This window comes from Artibeus jamaicensis, unplaced genomic scaffold (assembly GCF_021234435.1).
Source record: "Artibeus jamaicensis isolate MK-2021 breed Jamaican fruit bat unplaced genomic scaffold, CSHL_Jam_final scaffold_369, whole genome shotgun sequence".
Lineage (NCBI taxonomy): Eukaryota > Metazoa > Chordata > Mammalia > Chiroptera > Phyllostomidae > Artibeus > Artibeus jamaicensis.
This window is the reverse complement of record NW_026522042.1, coordinates 9,653,587-9,671,999: the sequence shown is the minus strand read 5'-3', so window position 1 is coordinate 9,671,999 and position 18,413 is coordinate 9,653,587. Positions and strand designations below refer to the sequence as shown.

The window sequence follows — 18,413 nt, the reverse complement described above, 5'->3', positions numbered from 1 at the left end:
AAATAAAGCAAAATACAGATGGCAAGCAGGAATGACAGGACAATTAAAGAACCAGTATAGAAGGCTCGATTTCTAAAAAAAAAAAAAAACAGAGGTTCTAAGAAAAAAAATAGAAAACAGATATGAGAAATTCAGACGTAAAGTAAGAACATTTCCCAAGCTGAGAGACATGTTTTTTCAGACTGAAAGGGCCCAAAATGAGTGTCCATCCCCCACAACAGATCAAGACAGAGCCACAACGAGAAAAAGTTGAACAATGCCCTCAAAATCTTGAGACAATTTAGAATTCTATACCCAGCTAAACTAGCAAGCATGGGTACGTGCAGAATAAAGACATTTTTAAGAACGTCAGGTCTCAGTGTATTCATCCAATAGCATTTTACATTTCCACCAGAAGTGTATGAAAATTCCAGTTGTTCCACATCTTTTCAGTAGTTAAAATCAATAGTTTTTTTAAAGATTAAAAAATAAAATGTATCTGTAAGCTACCATTCTAAATAGCAGAGAGTATCTATAATAACCAGCGAATAACTGCTAGAATATATGCTTTTACCAAAGAAAAGAAATAAAAGGGCAACACGAAATTCAGGAAAAGTGGATCTGTCAAAAGAAAAAGGTGAAAGGAGTCCCCTGGATGATCGTGGAACCCCCGAGGACCTGACAAATGTGCCGAATGACACAGGCACTTGTCTCGAATGGGTTACAGGTGCACCGGGGTTTGACTCTGCCCACCCAGGGGGGACTGGTGGGAGCTGAGGACGCTGACACCTCTGGCCCCGAGAATCCTCAACCATTCCCCACACTCTGTGCCCACAACTCTCGTCAGGCTCTGTGTGAGCCCTCGTGAAAGGGCTGGGAAAGAAGTCGGAAGGCCCTCAGAGAGACTCGCTCGCAAATACATCATCGATAAAAACACTAGTATGCCTGAACATTCTGACAGAGATCTACAGAACCTGGAGGGGCCTTGGGACTGAATTAAGGAAGCAGATAAATACAACTAAAAATATAGAGCTTTACAAGAAATTGGAAGGAAGAAAGCAAGCAAGGAAGCAAGGAAGGAAAAGAGGGAGAACAGTATACACTACTTGGTTGAGTTGTAAATAGGGTTTACATAACTGTAATACAAACAGTAAATACTGGTCTTCCAAAAATTATAGCCAACAGTAATGGAAAAAGGTTTTTAAAGAAGTGCGGGAGACAGAGAGCCTAAGAGCACGCAGACAGGTGCGTGTGTGTGCCCAGGGGCCGGGGTGGGGGTGGCAGGGCACTAAATTTTTATCTTCTGTTTGCAAAGTTAATAAAGCATGGCTCAAAACGAAGAGGGACAGGAAATTTAGAGGAGGTGAGGAGGTGCCTCGGAACACCCAGGTGTTGTTCAGGTGTTGTTCACGTGCAGCTCGGAGCCACAGGCAGCTTCTGCGGCTGCGTGCGAGGCTGCGCGCATGCGCAGGAAGTGCCGGGTTACCAAGGAAGACACTATGAATGAAACTGATTAGCAAAACGCTGATGTACAGTATTACTGATCTTTAAACTTCCTGCTTTATCTCTCCATATAAAGACTTTTCTTCAAAGATTCTATTCCCAAAAGTCGAGAATTACTACCTTGCCTTTGCCACATTCTTATGAATTAGTCATATGACTTTAGAATAATGCTTCCATTCATTCACGGTGGATTTCACTCACACTTCAAAGAGAATGCCTCTTATTCTAGCATCCCTGAGTTAGTTCTAAAAAATAAATCTACCCCACCAAGGAAGTAATGACTGCTAGTAATTGTTTAGCAGCTTTATAAACAACTTATCATCAACTAGAGCAAATATTAGCCTTACTTTTACAGATGAGAAAAAAAGGTTTCAAGAAGTTACCCTAAACCAATAAATAGGTCAGAACACAGAACACAAAATGTTAAGCCATAATACAAAGCCATGTAAATCAATGTAGTTTTAAATAAGTAATAATTTTAGGACAATGATATGGAGCTATATCATATCTACCTATAAACTGGATTGGCAGGCAAGAATTACCGTTGAAATTCAAGAAAAGAGCCACCATTTTAGATTGAGGAAATTAGGGAAGGCTTTAAAACAAGGGGCAGGATTTTACATGAGTCTTGAAATGTAGGTTCAGTTTGGATAGGTGAAAGGGAGGGCATCTTAGATGAAAAAATATATATTCTTACTGCATAAAATAAATTGCAGTGGTTAAAAGCACAGACTCTGGAACCCAGCGGCCTTAAAAATCGTTTTAAAACATATTTGGGCTTCTTCAATGTCAAGGAAAAAAAAACTGCTTCGTTCAGACTTACTAATTTCACGACTTCCATGCTGTCTTTACGAAGGACCTTGATCTCCCAGATGACGTTTGAGTGGCGGGGGAAAACAGAACCCTTGTCACTCCACCTGAGGTGTAAGGTGGACGTCGGGAAGTCAGCGGACAGGTCTAAGATCTCCGGGGTGTCTGGAATGAAGGCTTCAAAAGGGGAAAAGATATAACTTAATAAAATAAGTAATGATTTTTCACATTGCCAATTCCATTAGTCAGTTCATCTTAAACTCTATTACTTCTTGATCAAAAAATAATCAAGGATTAAAAGCAAACTCTTGAATCCATTACTAAAAAAAAGGAGCAAGTTTGTGAATTTATCTGTATAAGCACCTCCCAGTGACCCCTCAGCCACACCTGAGCAAGGCTTTCACCAGCTGGCTGTCTCTCGCCCACAGAGCACCACCCTGGTGTTGTCTGGCCAGGGACCTACCAGCAGGCAGCAGCAGAGGGGGAGCAGCAGAACTTCCTGTGCATGGCCGAAGGTCGGGCCTAAAAAATGGCCTACACAGAGTACGGAAAGGCTGCTTTGCTAGAGCTTTCTGTGTGCTTTCTCAGCAGTCCCCCCCCCCCCAATCTCAAGAGTGTCAGAGCCCCCTGTGCTGGGGGACGTCCCTCACACGAGGACATGAGGGGCTATTCCTGGTTACAGGCATCAGTAAATACTAAGACCAAAGGAAAGACAGAGACTCGGAGGGAGGAGGCCAACGGGCGAGGTGCGGATCTGGAAGTCCTCCCAGGAGCCAGGTGAGTGGTGGTTTGTTACTCGTCTGTAGGGGACTGAGGCGGAGACCGGCTGATCGAGTAAGAGACCGCTGGGGCAGGGGAAAGACAGGACAAGGTCTGAAGGGCATTTCAAAGAAACAAAGAAATGACGGGATCCGAGAAATGAAGGATTAGTTAGAATAACAAGGAAGGCAAACACCTAAGACCGCCTCAAACTCCTAGCCCAGAAAATCGCGAAGTCAAAAGGACTCGGGGACCACTGTGCAGAGCCGCAGGAGGCTGCTGCGGGCGCCCACGTGTCAGGGAGAGGAGGCCATGGCCAGACTCGTGTGCAGGCAGCGGTGGGGCAAGACCGTGGACAGAGTCGGGAGGGGCCTGCCCAGGCCTCCTGGCTGAAGAAATGAGGGTGAGCACAGAGACATAAACCAGCAAAGCTTGTCTGGGGCCCATGGTAGGCAGTGACATGTTGAAGAAACCGCACTCCAGAAAGAAGGGCACAGAAGCAGAAAAAAAAAGAAAGAAAATCCAGGATCACTGAGACCAAAAGATGGGCTGTCATCCAGGCAAAAAAACCAGAATTCGCAGGAGAGAGAGAAGGCCGGTGACACTGGGGACGGGACTGTGGTGAGGGGACTGTCAGTCTTCGAGAAAGAACATGGGGGGAGCTGGCAGGCAGTGGGCTCTGCAGCTGCATCACGGAAGGTGGAGAGAAAGTAGCAGAAAAAGCAAGGGAACCTTCAAAATCTTTCAGTCTCCCCATGTCTAAGGGACAAGTGGCTGGATTTGGGGGGATCGGTAGGAACCATGGAAGGCAGGAGCCTGCTCTGCTTTATGAACCAGGCTTCTGGTGTGAGGCCAGAGAACCTTGGGCTCTTCCTTGGATGTCCTGGCCGCCCATGACAGGAAGCAATGGGGAGCTAAGAAATGCACAGACACACGTTCAGGCCTCGGACCCACCCTGGCGGCTTCCCCACGAAGCTCAGGGACCAACGAAATGAAGTCCCGGCTGGAGGGGAGCGGCATATGCTCAACCACAGAAACGACAGAACAAACCCATAGGATGAATTCATCTGGGAACTGAAACATAAGCCCTCGCTGAATTTAACTACATTCTGCCAACCACGGCGCCCCACAGTGGGTTTGCACGGGGTGTTCAGGGCTGAACAGGACAGGCGCGTGGCACAGTCATGAGACAAGGGCCGTGGAGGCTGCGTCCCCAGGGAAACGTCGGGTGGGACGCGCCACTTCTAAAAGCGGAGCACCCAAGGAGACGGGAGCCGTTTTCAGGCCAAGAGAGCGGAAGTTCAAGGTGCCACTGTGGCCACACAGAGCAGAGGCTTCCAAGAATGTGGTTCTCTCAAATGTTTCAAGTTATCAAAATGTAGTAACTTCAAAATTACGAAACATGGGAGTATTTTACTAAGGCAACATTCATTCACTAAAAGGCTTTCCTTCCCGGAAAGCACACAGTTTACATTTTATCTAAAAAGCAGGGGGCGCCCTGGCTGGTGTAACTCAAGGGATTGAGTACAGGCCTGCGAAGCAAAGGGTCATGGGTTCCATTCCCAGTCAGGGCACACGCCTGGGTTGCAGGCCAAGTCCCCAGTAGGGGACACATGAAAGGCAACCACACACTGATGTTTCTCTCCCACTCTTTCTCCTACCTGTCCCCTCTCTCTAAAAATAAATGAATGAAATATATTTTAAAAAATTAAAAAAAAAAAGCAGGGGGCTACTCTTCAAAACCCGAGCCATACCCAGGACTGCAGGCGGAAGGCAATCGTTAAGAATGAGAGGAGCACACGTGCGCACTTTCTTCTTCTTTACAGAACGCGTGGGAAGTTCCCGGGGCCCCCAGAAACCACCAGCATCTCTATTGCTTTCCGGTTAAAACAGACACTTGAGAGCACTGTAACTTGCTTTCTAGAAACTCGGACCTTTTCAGCTATGGAAAAAGTTCCATCAACCCCATTTGTTTATTTTTTTAAAGCTAGAGCATCTCTTCCCTCAAACCTCCATTCTTTCTGCCTTAGAATATCAGCAGGGGGTGCCCCCCAGCTCCTTCACAGGAACCCCAGAGCAGGTGTCCTGCCTCAGCCGGGGCCCCAGTCTCAGATGATAAGGAACTCAGACATCAACGTTCTCAGAAAGACTTGCGCTTGTGCCTGCCCTTGTCAACCAGAAACTTAGTCCGTGTATGCATTTGTGTTAAATAACTTGTTTGCTTCTTTGTATGTGCACTTTTGAAAGCAACTTAAGATCTGGAGAAAACTTAATTTCTCATATTTAGTGGCACACTGCCAAGGACCCCAGGCCCCCCACTGCACAGCCGCCTCTCATTCCGCAGCTTCCCCAGACACAGCAGGGGCCCAAGCATTTGCTGGTGCATACGCCTCCCTCTCTCGTGTTCACCTGAACTGCTTTTCAATTTGTTTTTTCAGGGCTGTCCCAGCAGTAGTAACATCTGAGTACTGGGATACCGGTAGTCTCATATTAAAATCACAATCAAGCCATTAATAAAAAATGCTACCAATTACATCATGTGCAGAAAAAACAAACTGCTACATAAGTCAGCTAGAGTCTCTCTTGATCTGCCTTTGCCTTTCTAATTCCATCCACCAACGTCGTCTTGAAGGAGCTTCCCAGATGGAACCTTCTGAACCTGCGGAGGAGGCAGGCAGGCCCTCGGACGGGGTCCTGGGAAATGTGTTTTAAACCTGGAGTAAAATTGAGTTACGTTCCTCCTGCCACACTACAAAATAATTCCATGTGAATTAAAGACTGAAATCACCCACGAACACAGAACTAAAAACTCATGAAGGAAAGCAGCAAGAGACTATGTAAAAATGAAAACCTGTGGCGTGAAAAATACTGCAAAGTTAAAATTTTAAACTTGGAAAAATATTTGTGGCAAATACGACAGAATTAACAAACAATAATTTAAGCATGAGAAACCTTACAAAGGACACAGATTATTCAGAAAAAATAAAAATGACTGCTCATTTTAAAATAACCACAGAACCGCAAAGACAGTGGTGCTCTAAGTCAGAGGCTGGCAGACTGAAGTGGCAGGACCACGAAGGACACGCCCCAGGCCCGGCCGGGACGGGGAGGAGCAGGCGCTCTCTGAGATGACGACCGTGGGAATGATTCGGAATTTGGGGACCACTGGCAGTGGATATTAAAAGTCATAAGAAGTGGGATTTATGTGCGGAAAACGCACATAAAAAGTGCATTTTCTAATGCAGCATTCCCAATTCTAGAAATTTAGCCTAAGGGAAACATCACACAGATGCAGAAACTCCTCTGTGCAAAAAGCTGTTCACTAAAGCCCTGGTTGTAATGCTGAAAAACGGGAAACAAAGACCCTGACATTACCAACCAACCGCTGCAGAGTGACTGCGCGGCTCCACTCGAGGCGCTGCCTGCGGCTCGTGCTGAGACAACGGCGGGGAACCTGCCTGCGTCTTCTGTGAAGCAGATCACAGGTGACGCTCACTGTCTACATTTCTACACACAGGAAACACACCGGAGTGTTCACGGTGGTTCTCCCTGGGCGCTGGGACCACGCTGACTTGCACAAAACCGCCCCACATGTAGCTCGGGGGTGGGGGGAGAGCAGGCTTTGTTATCGCCTTTCAAACTGTCTCAGACACAGACCTCGAGCATCCCTCCGTGAGACTGGACAGATTGCAAAGGTAATTGTATTTTCTTTCCTTTGCTTCAAAGTCAGCCATCCTCCTAGGACTCGTCGTAATATTATCATGATGCCAATTCCATAACAGTGGTCAGAAGCCACCCAAGCTGTTTGCCCCGCCACTGAGAGTGGAGACTCCTGGGGTGTTCGAGGTCTGGGCCCGGGGCAAAGCCTCCCTCCCCGTGGGCCTGGGCTGCTCCGAGTCTCCCGTCTGCGTGCAGCACGCGTCCTGGGACGTCCACTCAACACGCTCACACAAGAAGCCAGCCGTGTGCAAGGCGTGGCCGAGGGGGTGTGGGGGCACAGTCCCCGCCTGACGGAGCCTAATTACAGGATGGGTTACTAAGGCAACCATGAGAAGTGCCGCAGAGGGGACCTGCAGGCTGCCAGAGGGGAAAGGAACTGGGTCTCCTCTGAGACAGGTGGTCAGAGGCTACTGCCCGGAGCGGGAGCACCTGAGAAATTCTGACGGCTGCGCAGGGTCCACGAGGCAAAGGGACCGAGGAGGAAGCATCCAACTGAGGGAAGGACCCTGAATTCAGTGGCGCCTATTTCGATTGACTTGAGCAGGGATTTTCAACCTTTGTCATCTCATGACACATACCAGCTAACTACTGAAATCCTGTGGCACACCAAAAAACATAATTTTTGCCAATCTGACAAAAAAAATGGGTATGGTTTTGATTCATTCACACCAACAGCTACTGCTGTGTTGACCGCTGTCACTTTCTGCATCCAGGCAACAGCCGCTGGCCTGGAGGGCCGTGTGCGTCCGCCTGCGTCACCACTGGGCTCCGCCGCTCACGGGAGGGCCGCGGGGAGGGCGAGAGCATCCCTGTCCCCACTGAACATCAGGACAACGGCCAATGTCTGCCAATTGCGACGCACTGCGGAACCAACAGAGGCACTGTTCTGACTGATTTCCAAGCCCATTTTCTTTTCAAATACTTACAAACATCTTTTTCATTTAGTACGAATTTACTCATAGAACTTCCAAAATCATGTAGCGGGTTTATCGTTATTTCATGATCACCAGGTAGAAGAGATGGGATTTGAGTATTTGTTTTCCCCAATTGATAACATGGAGGGGACCTGCAATAGAAGAAACCACATTTTAATCGGCAGATAAAATGTAGTGTCATTTCCATTAAAACGTAACACAAAATGAACTGGAAAACGCATTATGCGCATACTGCGTCTGAAGACTGGAAAAAGAGAGGCTAATGGTGAGTGCGTCCATGTAGGTGGGAGGGAGGAACCACCGGACTGTGCGAGAATGCCGAGTGACACAGCTGACTTCTCCTGGAGTCAGGGCTGCGGCTCACTCTCCCGACCGCGCCCAAGTGCCCTGTGCAGCCTCCCCTCTGGCTGTACCCGCCCACCTAACCAAACACCCCTCACATCGAACAGAGACTGGCCACTTGACGCCCCTAAGAACACGCCCCGATGGGCCGGCTCCTCTGTCTGGGCCCCCGGTTCACTGCACAAACCTTTCCGGTCAACGGCTTTCGAAGGCTCCCAGCTCCCCACCCACTGCCTCTGCGGTTCCACGGCCCTTCGGGTCCTTAGGAGACACCAGCATTCGTTTTACTGTTACTCACAAACAGGTCTAACTTCCCATAAATGTTTTTTCCTTTATCCTCACCTGAGGGCATGTTTTAATTGCCTCTACAGAGCGGGGAGGGGGAAGGGAGAGAGAGAAGCACTGACTGATGGCCTCCTGCTCCCGCCTGCACGGTGGATCGTACACGCCCAGACCAGGGACGGACCCACATCCCAGGCGTGTGCCCTGGCCGGGATGACACCCCAACCACCTGAGCGACACTGGCCAGGACTTCCCAAAACTTTTAATTAGAGCAAAGGGCCTCTCGGCGGCTCCTGCATCCGTGGCCCACGCCAGCGCCTACCAGGGCCCGTGCACAGTGCTCACGCAGGGCTGAGGACGTGAAAGGCTCGCTCATCTCTCGGTTCAAAGGGGAGGCTTCTTTTGGTGTCAGCAACACAAAACCACTACGGGGACGAGGCGTCAGGACCAAACACGCAGACAGAAGTGAAGCCATGTGAGACTCAGCGCCTGAGGTGAGAGTCCCATCAAAAGCTTGTGCACACCACAGATGTTCACTCACACCACGCGAGGAAAATAGACCACGAAATACACCGCGTGATGGTTAGGGCGAACCCCAGCGTCTCTCTCCCACTTTCCCCCAACCGGCAATGTTGCACAGAAGCTGCAGACACAGGCTCAGCCCCTGGAGCCACCGGGGTCCCCCTCGCTCACCTGTTAGGGGAGACGCGGCACTGTCTGCAGCGCAGCCCACTGTGTCTCGCTGCCTCACTGACAAACTCTCGCCTCCACCTCCTGCCTGGCTGAGTTCCCCCTCAGGGCCAAGCACCCTGGTGCCGCAGGGCTGCAGTGCTCCCTGGGGGCCTCCCCTCTGGCATCAAAGCACCCGAATGCCCTAAACCGAGCTGTGCCACTCCTTCAGACACTGTGCCCAGTGTTCCTTCAGCCTGGAAGGTCCTCTAGTCCTCTTCCCGCTGAGAGAACCAAGGAGTCCCACGCCCCAAGCACGCTTCCTCCAAGAAGCGCCTCGGAGCCGGCCGTGCACCCTGGCCCCTGGAGTGCAATCCCTGTGGGCGCCGAACCGCAGAGTGGTCAGCTCTGCCCACTGGGAGCTCCTAGGCAGCAGCACCAACTTCTCGGGATGGCCTGTGGCGCTCTGTACCCACTTTGGAGGTTTTCCCCACCTGGACTCACAGTAGGGCTGCACTTCCCCGCTCCTCTGGAGCGAGGCAGGGCGAGGCACCTTCTTCTGCAGGGAACTCTGCGTGGAAGTCGCAGCTGTCAGCCTGGGAAGGAGGCTGTAGAAGCTCTCCCGGGGGGCTCCCTCTGCCCACCCCCATGGCCCTGGGCCGGGGCCCTGAGGAAGAGACCAGGGCGGGGGTGCCAGCCGACCCAAGACAACACAAACTGGAGCAGAAAATAAAAAAAAGAGAATAGAGAGCTGTTCTGAAAACCAAACCATCCACACTGACAGACGACCCCAGGGATGAGAACAATGCTCTGAAAACGAACGCTGACTGAGAGAGTAGCTGAGGGCCCTGCAGTACGCAGTCAGGTCAATTCACATCAGCACCCAGAACTCGTCGGCAAGCCGGGCCTGGCCGGGGAGAGGGCGTGCGGACCCGGGATCCTTCGGACAATGCCGGGCCCTCCAGGAAAGCAGGTCAGGGCAGCCCACGGGCCTCGGCCCCAGACTTCAGAGCGTCCGGCCGACTCCTTGGTTACCGGAGAGGGTACAGCGGTCTGCCACTTGCCTCCGAATGTCCACTTCCCCCTTTTCCTCACTGACACGAATGCAACGTTCATCTGTCTGGGCCCATGGCCGTCTGCCAGGAGCGAGCGTGGCCCAGCCTCCACGCAGCTGGGCTCAGCCGTCTGCCTAAGCTCTGCCTGTGAAAGGTGAGCAGAGGTTCTCTTCTCACAAGTCTCCTTGAAGGAGAGCGTTTTTCCTCCCCGCCTTCTGGAATGCATACACGAGAGCTGCTCCTCAAGCCTCATCCTGAACCACGAAATCACGTGCCAAAGACAGCAGAGCAGCATGGACCGAGGGCCAGGGTCTCTTGTGGCCATAAACAACCAGGTCAGCCTGGAACTCCCACTCCGGGCTTCACACGTGAGAGCAAATGACTATCTACCTGTTCAGCCGCTATTACTGACATTTTCTGTTAGGCTGGGGCAGGCGAAACTTCAACCTAACTGATGTGGGTGGACACATCAGAACCACAGCACCGTGGAGGGGTGGTACCTACTCCCCGTTTACATAATAAAAGAACAGACCTTTTGGCCAGGAGAAAGGTTCCTTACCATCTTGACTGATGAAAGATGCAGAATTTTTAGGAAAAGAGAGCTAAGATTCTGAATTTCATTAAAAAATTTACAGAACAAAATTCCTATGCTCTGAAATTAAAGAGCACAAATATTTGTAGGTGATAGCTGTAGATTAATAGGAGCGTTTCCATTACCTGTTTTCAATGCAAACTTCATAAAGAGCGCCGCGGCCCGCTCCGGATGGCGCTTTCCAAGAACAGTCCCACACTCGCAGGTTGGCGGTTGTGCACTTCAAGTCTCGAGGAGCCCCTGGAGCTGGAGAAGCCACACACACACACCCCCCGCTTAATCATTCAGCTGCATGGTCAGCAGTCAGTAAGTTAAACTGTTTTCAATCTGGAGTACAAGCATCAGTGGCTGCGGAGGGGCCGTGTTCTCTGTGAGGCTGAGATGAACCTACAGTCACAGGAGGTGACCGGTTTTATGTTTCTTTTTGTAGCTGTGGCTTAAAAAAGCTCGACAGTAACCTGATAGAGTGGGCCAACCGCTAAATCACTTAGGGGTTGTTGGGCTTCTATCAAAAACTCCACTTCCAGGCAACTAAGACAAATAGAAGGAGCACCTGTGTTGATTCAGCGACGGGACAAAATAAGGGCCTGGGAGAATTTTCATCTCCAAAAGCCTCATTTACAGAAAAAAGAAAAAAAAAGACACAGAAATGAGCAGTAGCCTAACTCCAGGTAAAAATGACCTCCTCCCCAGGCCGTGAACACGGCTGCTGCCTTGCCACTGGCTCCCGGACTGCCGCCTACGTGAAATCCCATAACCAGCCTTCAGACTTTTATGAAGCGTATTAAATTTATACAGTAATGAGCTCACACAAGTATCTGAGAAGTATATATTTCATGTGGGCCTGGACAACTGAAAAGTAACAAATAATTTAGATGATTACGATCTGACAGTACTTACTCACATCTATAAAATGACATTACATCATGGAACACGTACGCACCACACGGTGGAGAACTGGTTCCCAAAGGAAAGTGAGGGGAGCGAGAGGAAGAAGGCCATGGGGGGAGAAAAGGGGAGTGGAGGGAAAAGCAATTAGAGTGCAAAGGCCGTGTTCTAGCTCAGACCTTCTCGGCAAATTCCAACCCTTTTCACCTCATGGCCCACATCAACTAATTACCAAACTTCTGCAGCACACCAAAAAATATATTATGTTTTGCCAGTATATCGAAAATAGATGTAACTTTGACTCATTCACACTGACGGCTACTGTTGTGTTGGCTGTTGCCATTTCTTTACTTGACAGTCTGAGGGAAAAGAGGTTAGTGCCCCTGACTAGTCAGTTACTGCATGTTTTAAAAATTCTGGCAGCTCACTGGTTGAAAATCACTTTTCTATACAAATGTCTCTTAAAAGGTCTTTTTCTCTAATTTTTCCAGAGTTGGCACTATATATACTATAGCAATAAATAATAAAGCTATTTGTGTAAAACAAAACAAAAACAGAAGCACTCAGAAGTTACCAGTAATTATAATAAAGTTATTTAATGGTGATCTTGGGGGAATGAGAAGATGTGTTTAATTATGGAAATGATATAAAAACTAAACCCGGGGCAGACGGGTAATGTTTCACAGAAATAAGCTAGGTAACATCTACACAAACATTCTTAACATAGCTAAGTAAGATGAAAACAAATAGCATTAAAGAGCGAGATTTGATTTCAGCTCCAGGGGGCTCCGAAAGGCCCTGCAGAGACAGAAGGCTCGTGTGGGCTGCGGGGGAGGGGCTGATCACTGGGGTGGTGCCGGTGGGAGGGGCTGATCGCTGGGGGTGGTGCCTGTGGGAGAGGCGTGGCTGCTCAGTGTGCCTGTGCTGTACGGGAGTCCTGACACCAGTAGGCGTCTGTCAAAATCCACAGCTCTTCATCCTAAAAGGGTGGATTTTAGTGTATGTAAATTATACCTTAGTTTTTTTTTTTTAATGGGAAAAGAATGCAGATCTGTCTTTAAGAGCTGCATTAAGTAGAAACTGAAAGCACACTGAGAAAAGCTTGCAAAGAAGTGGGTTTCGACCACCCCAGCCCCAAAGGCTGCAGTGAAGACCCAGGGCAGCAGGGCAGCCCGCCCCTTCTCTGGGACCCACTCACTCACCCTTCCTCTGGCTGTTCACGGGACTCATCAGACCGAGAAGAGCAAGCGTCCATAAGAACCGCCAGAAATGTGAGGTCATCCTCCTGCTCTCGCCGGCCACCCTCTGGGACGGTCGTCTGAGACGTGAGGCAAGGTCCATCATCGTGCGGCCTGGGCAGTCCTAGACGGGGAGGAGAGTTTCAGACGCTGCTCCAGCCCCTGTGAGCATGCACCTCGTGCCGTGCACACGGAGGCCGGAGGTGGGTCCGGACACCTGCGCACACGTCCCGCACAGAAACAGCTTTGGAGATGCCAGGCTTAAGCTGACTTGGCTTTAGCAGACATCAGCACTCAGACTGAGCTGTTGCCTCAGGGTCCACTACTGGCCCATTTTCCAATGACAGGCTTCAAGTTCAAGATTATGACTCTACATGTTTATCAGCTCTCCACTCTACTGCTAGTGGAATATAGAAAAACAGTGCATACAACTGGAGTTTTGGCAGACAACTTTAAGTAATACACGTAACACTTTAAATTAATTAGTATTGACTTTGATAAATTAATACTGACTTTGATAGCTACGTGTTTATGACAAGCAATACCAGTTTTTCATGGACACTGTGATATAAAGTTTCTATTTCATATAAATTTAAATAGTTTAAAGAGCAAAAAAGGGGGATAATACAGGGGAGTTTCAGATGTGACAAAAACATAGATAATGACACACAGGCGACTGAAGTTGAACGTCATAGCAGCTGTGCTGGGAAAGGGACCCCGGCAGACGGGCCGCGTGCGTTTCTGCCGGACACTGAACACCTGCGGAGGCAGTGACTGGCCCGCTGGGTGGCAGGGAGGGGGTGTGGCCGTCTATCGAGTGCCAGCTCCCCTCCGGGCACTGGGGCACGATGCTCAACCAAAGTCCCTGCCCTCAACGGCCTTAGACTGGAGTTCGGGGGGGGGGGGGGGGGCACAGCCCTAAACATGTGATTTAAAAACCAGAAGTCTCTGTGTGCGTGCCGTGCCTATATGTGCGTGAGTGGACGTGGGCTGAGATCTGACTGACGAGGAGAGGACCATGACAAGATGAGGGGACAGAGCAACAGTAGCAAGTGCCAGACCCGAAGATGGGGGCAATCTCTGGGGAGGGGAGGGAGACGCGGGCTGGTCAGGCCACAGGAGCCTCGGGGCCAAGGGCAGGGTGTGGAGGGTGACAGGGCTGAGATGAGAAGCCACCGTGGTGTTTTAATCAGGGCGATCCATGATCTGCTGGGCACTTTGGGATGGGTTCTCTGGCTGCTACGTGGAGGACAGACTCCCTGGGGTGGGAGTGGGGTGGGGGACAGGGCGGAGGCAGGGAAGCCACCGTCCCGGGAGAACGGCGAAGGCGAGGACTCGGTTCTGAAAGCAGAGGCTCTGCTGCAGGGGGGAGGGTCTCACCGACGCCGTGCAGGCAGGAGGACGGTGGGCTGCCTGACACACAGACGGGGTCTGAACCCCGGCTCTGCCACCTGCTGTGTGACCTCGACCTCTCCCTGCCTTGGTTTTCTCATCTGTGCAGTGGGGACCACACATGGGTTTGTTGTGGAGACTAAAGGAGATTAAAGGAGTCCAGGCTTAGAAGAACGCCAAGCACACAAAGTGTTGTGTATTTGGTGTGTGGTGGGAGGTGCAGGAAGATCCCATAAAGAGCAGGGACAGCTTTGCTGGAAGAGCAGCAAAAGTGGGGAGGGTGCCATTCAACCCCCTCAGAGTGCACGAAGCAGGCGGCAGTGACTTGTGGGCTGAAACTAAAGGATTTGAAGGTTGACAGAAGTCAACTTCGCTGTGTTCTCCCTACAGACACGAGGAACACTCGAGGAACCCGGAGCAGCTGACACCGTCCCGGGTGCCGGGGGCCGCCGTGCACGCCTGGCACTGAGGGGCCGCACAGTAGCTGCCCCCACCTGCTCTCGCTGAATGAAGCCCACCCGTCGACAAGGCCTTCCACGTACTGACCACTCCTGGTCAGTGAAACTAACGTCGGCTCATTTTTATGTGGAACAGACAACCACGGACCACAAAACGTGCAGTGGCCAGAAATGCAGTTTACGAAAAGGACAAAAGATACACAGGGACACTACAATAATCAATGGATAAATAACGATACAAGAAGGGTTGCAGTCGTTTCGCAAATTCACAACTACAAACCAACTCCTGCCCACCCCTGCATGTGCGGTGCCCGGGGCATCACAGAGACATTCAGTACGCTCCGGACAACCAAAAGGAAAGTAAAAGTTACCCCCGAGGACACGGGGAGAATGGAAAACAGGAACACGGAAGGGAAAGCACAACCAGCAGACAAATGCCTCTGAGCAATGTTCTCCCGGCAAACACAGCTCAGCCACTAAAGCAGAAGGAAAAAGGAAGAGTCGGGAATAAACTCAGCTCCTGCAAGTTAAACATACTGCTCGACAGTACATTTTTTTCAAAGATAAAAATGTTGAGTGATCTTTCTAAAAACAGAAGACAAAAACAGAAAATGTCACAGGAGAAGTGAGAAACAGGGACTCGACAGGAGAAAGGAAAACCAACATCTAAATGACCGGAGCCCAATAAGAGAACCGAAAACGTCGTCCGCAGAGAGGCAGAGAGCTGCCAGGAACCAAGGCCTTGAGTCCCAAGCAGCTGAAGCGATCAGAACCCAGACACACACAGGGCCGAACGCACACACGTCCTCAGTGCTCGGCTGCTTTCTGGACGAGCAACTTTCCAGTCGATTCCCGGCCATTGGAAGTACTTGTCACAGAGGAAACATACTTCTGGAATGTCTAAAATGCCCATTGTTAATGTTACACAATTCCGCCGAGTGTAAAGGAATAACTGAATGAAGGAGATGAAAATAATCACAAACCATATTCACCAGCTGGCTAACCATTACCTCAAAGTGAGGCAGTCCCTCACTACAAGCTGACAGTTGTTCTGGAAAAGAGAAGTGGCCTGGCAGGGTGGGGCAGGGTCCGAGGACCAGCTCTGGGCCAGGTGCTGCTTCGGACCACACCGTCCGGCACCCTGGCTCCAGTATCGATTCGGGTGGGGCTGGGGGCCAATCACTTAATCCTCCGGCTCCAGCCTCCAGCAGTGCAGCGGAGGCGCCCCAGAGAAGCTTCCCAACCGTGAGCTGCATACTCACTCCGGCCGGCAGGCAGCAGGCAGAGGTCTGTGCCAGCAAGAGCCACTGATCAGGGGCGCGTCCGAGGAGGCCAGTGAGCAGCAGGTAGAGAAGAGTCGAAGGCAGAGCCGCCAATGCCTGCTTAACTGAAAACAGGCGGGTGATAAAGAAGCCTTTCTTTGTCCTGACGTTTACGGAGAAAACTGAGCAAGTCACTTAGGTAACACACACGCTGCCCGTACAGACCTGCTTTCTCTCCCCTGCGGAACTTCCAAGTGGACTTACCTGAGACCAAAACGCTATATGGACAGAGCCTGCCTTCCAACGTATTTCCAGAAACACAAATGAACAAACACACCCGAAACTTATCTGTTCCCTTCCGATTCGCAACATCGTCAGAATTTCCTTCTTTCCCACCAGTGATGCATTCTCGGAGAACACGCTGTTACAGAATTCCAGGAGCTAGTTCTCAGAGAGAACACGTTGTTACAGAATTCCAGGAGCTAGTTCTCAGAGAGAACACGTTGTTACAGAATTCCAGGAGCTAGTTCTCAGAAGGAGGAGCGCTGTCTCCTGCTGCATGCCTAGAGGGCAGTGCAAGGAATGAGCTATGCGGGCAGCAACTGGCCACGCACCCATTCTCTGGAAGCGACCAGAAGATGTGATTCACCCCCAAAACGAGGTAGAAAACGAAACAATGAGAAAAACGATTCATGAAACTGGAGTTTCAACCCAGTTACCCCCCCATAATCTTATTCAGGTCACATTAAAACAGATACTGTTCTCCAAGCTGCTGGGTTCCCTTGTGACTCCGTATCCACACACATTTCCCTTCTGACTGCAATTCCCTCCCTACTGCTTCCTGCCACCCTCCTCGGTTCACCTGGGAACCTGCAGGCAGGGGGTGGAAGAGCTCACCGCCACCTTTGCAGCCCCTTCCAGGATTCCCTGTGGAGGGCTCCCTCTGCCTCCCCGGGGCTTCAACCACAGCCCTAGGCGGGGCTGCACAAACTAGGACCCAGGAGACAAATCCCACCCACCCTGCTTCTGTGAACAGTTTTACCAGGCCAGAGTCAGGCCCACCGTTAAGCACTGCCCAGGGCTGCTTCCCCACAGCAGCTTCCACAGAGGCAGCCCAAGCCCTACTTGTTTGCTGACCCTGCCCGAAGGCATCGCTTCCTCCCACAGCTTGTAACTCCTTGGGAAGAGGTCACTGTTAGCCCCTGCCCCCACCCCCACGTCCAAGCACAGCGCCTGGCACTGAGCAGACATGGACAACTGGCCAGTGGGTAGACAAAATAGCAAGACACAACTTTACGTCCGTGCTCTATGCTCTGAGTGTTAGGCCTCGTACTAACCCAAGTACTGTGAGCAGGGGACCTAAGTCAGGGCTGTGGTTCCCAAACCCTGCACTGAGGAGCCCCAGGGCAAAGAAGCAAACGAACTGAGTGTTTACATTACGGTTTTAACTTTCCAAAGCAAAGAAAGTGGTGTGTGCTCCACACGGTCAGAACCTTGAGCTCAGGACAGCTCCGTTTCCCAGCTGGGGCAGCTACTGGCCTTCGAATGACGTCATGTCTTAGTGACGGGCAGGAAAGGGTATTCGTTGGTTGCTGTGACAAACACAAGCACCGTCCAAACTCAGAGCAGAAACGGAAACCAGGGTGGCAGTGTTCAGTTTCCAAAGCCCAGGGAGCTACGACGGCCCCAAAGAGTTCACACGTGTGGCCGTCTCTCCTAAGTTGGTATGCGTTATTTTTTAACCTCTATTAATGTGCCAGGTCGGTTGTCTGGACCTGACTACTTCACAGAAGGAACTGCTAGTTATTTCTCTTGACCTGGGGCGGGGCGGGGCGGGGCCGGGCGGGGCAGGGTGGGTGCACCGAGGAGCCCGGAGTCCAGGCAGGGCTCTGAGACTGCCTCGGTGGGCGTTCTGACGGCGCGGGGAGGACAGAAGACCGACAGTGAACTCGCGCCGTGCGATGAGAATATGCCGTTGTGGACTGTGCAGCTGGTGCCCCAGAGGAACCGCAGTTCAAACCGAGCCTTCTCGTCCTTTTCACACTCTTCTGCGTCTCCAGGGAGTTGGTCGCCCTCTGCCACGCAGAGTTTTTGTTTCTCAGGGACCTTCCACCAGCTCTGTCTTCTTCACTCCAGTGAGGCCTTGCCTGGTAATTCGAGAGCCTGTCCCTGATCAGCGTCACCATCTGCTGATGGTGAAGCCATCACTTCAACAGAAGTGAGTGCATCGCCCCAGGGCGGACGGTCTTCCCGAGGCTGCTGCTGCTCCACCCGCCTGGTCGGCCTGGCAGGGGAAGCCCTGCCCATGGCCACCGACTGTCCCCCCCCCCACCAACACACATACACGTGCAAGCACACGCACACACACACTGTGCAGTGGGGACGATTGCTGCAGCTCCCCTGCCGATTTCCCCACCACACTGCAGTCCTTCCCATCCCTCAGTTCCCATGGGAAGCTTTCTCGCACTGAAGAGTGACATGTGTCCTCATCTGTCACCTCTGCTAGGTTCTCAGAGTGGCCGGAATGCA

General features: G+C 51.0%; 1 protein-coding gene across 4 annotated transcripts in view; it reads right to left on the bottom strand.

Annotated features, from left to right (window-relative positions):
* LIFR (LIF receptor subunit alpha) overlaps positions 1–18,413 on the bottom strand; it is a 65,006-nt gene that overhangs the window by 30,417 nt on the left and 16,176 nt on the right. For 2 of the 4 annotated variants that reach the window (XM_037129015.2, XM_037129013.2), the window contains exons 2-5: positions 12,737–12,896; positions 10,772–10,892; positions 7,698–7,837; positions 2,306–2,469 (exon numbers count right to left, since the gene is read on the bottom strand). In XM_037129015.2, coding sequence (XP_036984910.2) covers positions 2,306–2,469; positions 7,698–7,837; positions 10,772–10,892; positions 12,737–12,878 — 567 coding nt within the window. In that variant the 5' untranslated portion in view covers positions 12,879–12,896. Of the gene's footprint in view, positions 1–2,305; positions 2,470–7,697; positions 7,838–10,771; positions 10,893–12,736; positions 12,897–15,884; positions 16,108–16,148; positions 16,570–18,413 lie in introns of those variants that run through there. The other 2 variants (XM_053657186.1, XM_037129014.2) reach the window with 2 other exon arrangements.